The sequence below is a fragment of the Berghia stephanieae genome, chromosome 2, assembly GCF_034508935.2.
Source record: "Berghia stephanieae isolate SIO BIC M18660-M18661 chromosome 2, UCSD_Bste_1.3, whole genome shotgun sequence".
In the NCBI taxonomy this organism is placed as follows: Eukaryota; Metazoa; Mollusca; class Gastropoda; order Nudibranchia; family Aeolidiidae; genus Berghia; species Berghia stephanieae.
The window spans coordinates 59,145,916-59,148,479 of record NC_088361.1 but is presented as its reverse complement, the minus strand read 5'-3'; the positions used below and the strand labels follow the sequence as shown (position 1 = coordinate 59,148,479).

Below are 2,564 nucleotides of genomic sequence, written 5' to 3'. Positions count from 1 at the left end.
AACCCAAAAACGCGTACAGCATTTAAAAGATACGAAAATGCTTGACCCAATCATGAATGGCCAAGCTCGCCAATCGTCTTCCATCATACAAAACCCATCCCAGCCCAAATCTAATCAACACTTGGGTGATCCAGATAAAGACAAAATAAAACCTGAAGCTGACACTTTAGAGAAGATCACCACAAACCCCAGATCACCCAATCATCAAATCGATAAGAAAAAAGATAAAATATCCCAAGCCAGAAAATATTTGGTGGAAGGTCTTACAACAACACACTATGGGAACAATGGAAGACGTTTATATCGTAGCAACACATTCAATCATCAACAGAGTACAAATCTTAGTGAAACTAAGACTCAGAATTCTTTAAATTCTCGACACCATAGGTCACACGATTCGTCGCGGACTAGAGACCACATTAATTTTATTAGCGGTATAGGACATTTTCCACAGGAAGACACTTCGTCAAAAGTTAAAAGAGCTATAGAAAATTGGAACGAACTCGTTTTAGAGTTGCAATCAGAACAGTACAGACGATTATCTTCTTATGACGGGCATTTTTCTTTGGATTCGAATTCTTCTTCTGAGGAAGATGTTCCTTCCCCAGTTCATAAAGACAGGCATCGCAAATCTCTTTATGCCCCACACTCACTCCTTCCCAAACCCAAACAGTCAACGATGTATCAGAGATCCAACAATGCCAAGACAAATTCTAACCCTTTTTCATTAAGTTTTGCAAAATATCGTCCTATAACTCCAGGTCTTTTACTTGAAATGGATAAAAACAAATTATCATCCAGAAAGAAAACTCAACGTTGGATAAATCAGCTCGAAGTCCAGAGTCGGTCTTATAACAGTTCTCCTTCGAAGGCACTCCAGCAGAAGGATGTGGAGGAGGAGGCACCGGGTGAGTCAAATGCGCATGCGTCAGATGGCATTTCAACATCTCCGTTGGCCATCAGATCGTTACACAGAACGGAGAGTTATGGCAGTACAAGGACCCGTCAATCTGGCATTCCATCTCAGAGTAAGAAGCAACACCCGGGGTTTCTGTAACCAAGCATAATTTTCTTTATCCCTTTCGAAATCCGGCCACTGTAAAAGCAGCTACGAGTAGTTGTATTTTTACGGTACGCCCTTGTCGTTCTTTTGCACTCGCACCAAACAATGCATTTAGAAATCAAGAAATATTCGTACTACCAATTGGTCGTAAAGTAAAACAACTGTAACCAACACACAAAACCATGTGTAACCTTAAATATTTATATTTGTTGTCTACAAAAAGGAGAAATTAGTGAGCACTAATCACCTCCCTGAGGGAAAACTTCATAATTCGGACATATTGATTTTACAATATATTCTATATCTAATTCATCCTGACTCAGTACCATATGGTCACATTTCTTGGCAAAAAGAAGTCATATGTTGATAGTTTTTATCTGAAAAATTGTGTATGTATTTGTTACTCAATAAGATATAGGGTGCGAGAAAATCCCCGGAAAAGTTTAGAAACCTGTACCCGCCTGACCATTACTTATACAAGTCGTCTGAAAGTTCACCACAATTAAACCAATTAATTGAACTTTATGTACAAACATTTTCAGGAAAATATATTGAGAAATATTAATCTATCGATACACCTCATATTTGCCATATCAAAGATTTTGAGGTAGTTCTCCAATTTTGATGTGAGCTGGTGACCCGTCAGTTTACCTTATGACTATGGGTAGCATTTAATATCCATGATCCAATTGATTTTCTAATGTCGTAGATAATGCTTCGATCCCATGCAATTTTAATTTGACTCTTTTAGCTCTGCTTCTGTGTAAACCTGTGTAGACTCTTACACACTGACTGTCTATATTGTCGATATTATCTTGTAGTCCGTTAGATTCAAGTCAGAATTCAGTGGTAACAAATCAAATATGATTTCTGCTTCGTATCGAAACTTATGTAACATTGTTAAAAGAAAAACTTATTCCAGCTATCCCGATAGGTCATTTGGTTTTCAACAAGGCGAGGTAACTTTCCACACTAGTAACACCACGCTGATAAAAACAAGATGCAAGTTTGAAAACTTCCGATATCGTAATTTTTATACGATGTTGGCATATCCGACAGTTTCTTAACCAATAGTGTATCTTTAATCAAACATGCCAAGTATTATTTTGAGGTATGGTTCTTGTTGCTTGCAAATTTTTAACCTTTTGTGTGTTGAGCTTGAATTTATTAGAGTGTGTGCACATTGTCATTAGTTCTGATCTTTTGTTTAAGGTGTTGTTGTTTCTGTGGTTGTGTAATAGTATTTCCAGTTTCGCTGTCAGGCACAGGTTGCATTTTCTAGCACTGCACCTGTAGGGGCTGCTTTGCTTGACAATCTCCCAGGTCATTGTTGGTGTTTTATTAGTGTTTATCTATTCCCATTATTGCATTGCTAATTTGGTGCTTTTTGCTTTGCTTTCGTGTGCTATGGAGGCTTTGTGATTGTTGTATCTTGATTTGAATGGTGGTACTGTGCTGCCGATATATTGGGCTACGGTGTGTCAATGGCTATGGTGGCTTT

The 2,564-nt window shown here is 38.0% G+C and overlaps 1 protein-coding gene across 1 annotated transcript in view; it reads left to right on the top strand.

Moving 5' to 3' along the window:
- Positions 1 to 2,564, top strand: part of LOC144965240 (uncharacterized) — a 5,556-nt gene extending 2,992 nt beyond the window's left edge. Inside the window, exon 2 of the mRNA XM_078900375.1 lies at positions 1 to 2,564. This exon is cut by the window's left edge and continues 240 nt beyond it. Within this exon, the coding sequence (XP_078756501.1) occupies positions 1 to 1,057 (1,057 nt within the window). The 3' untranslated portion in view covers positions 1,058 to 2,564.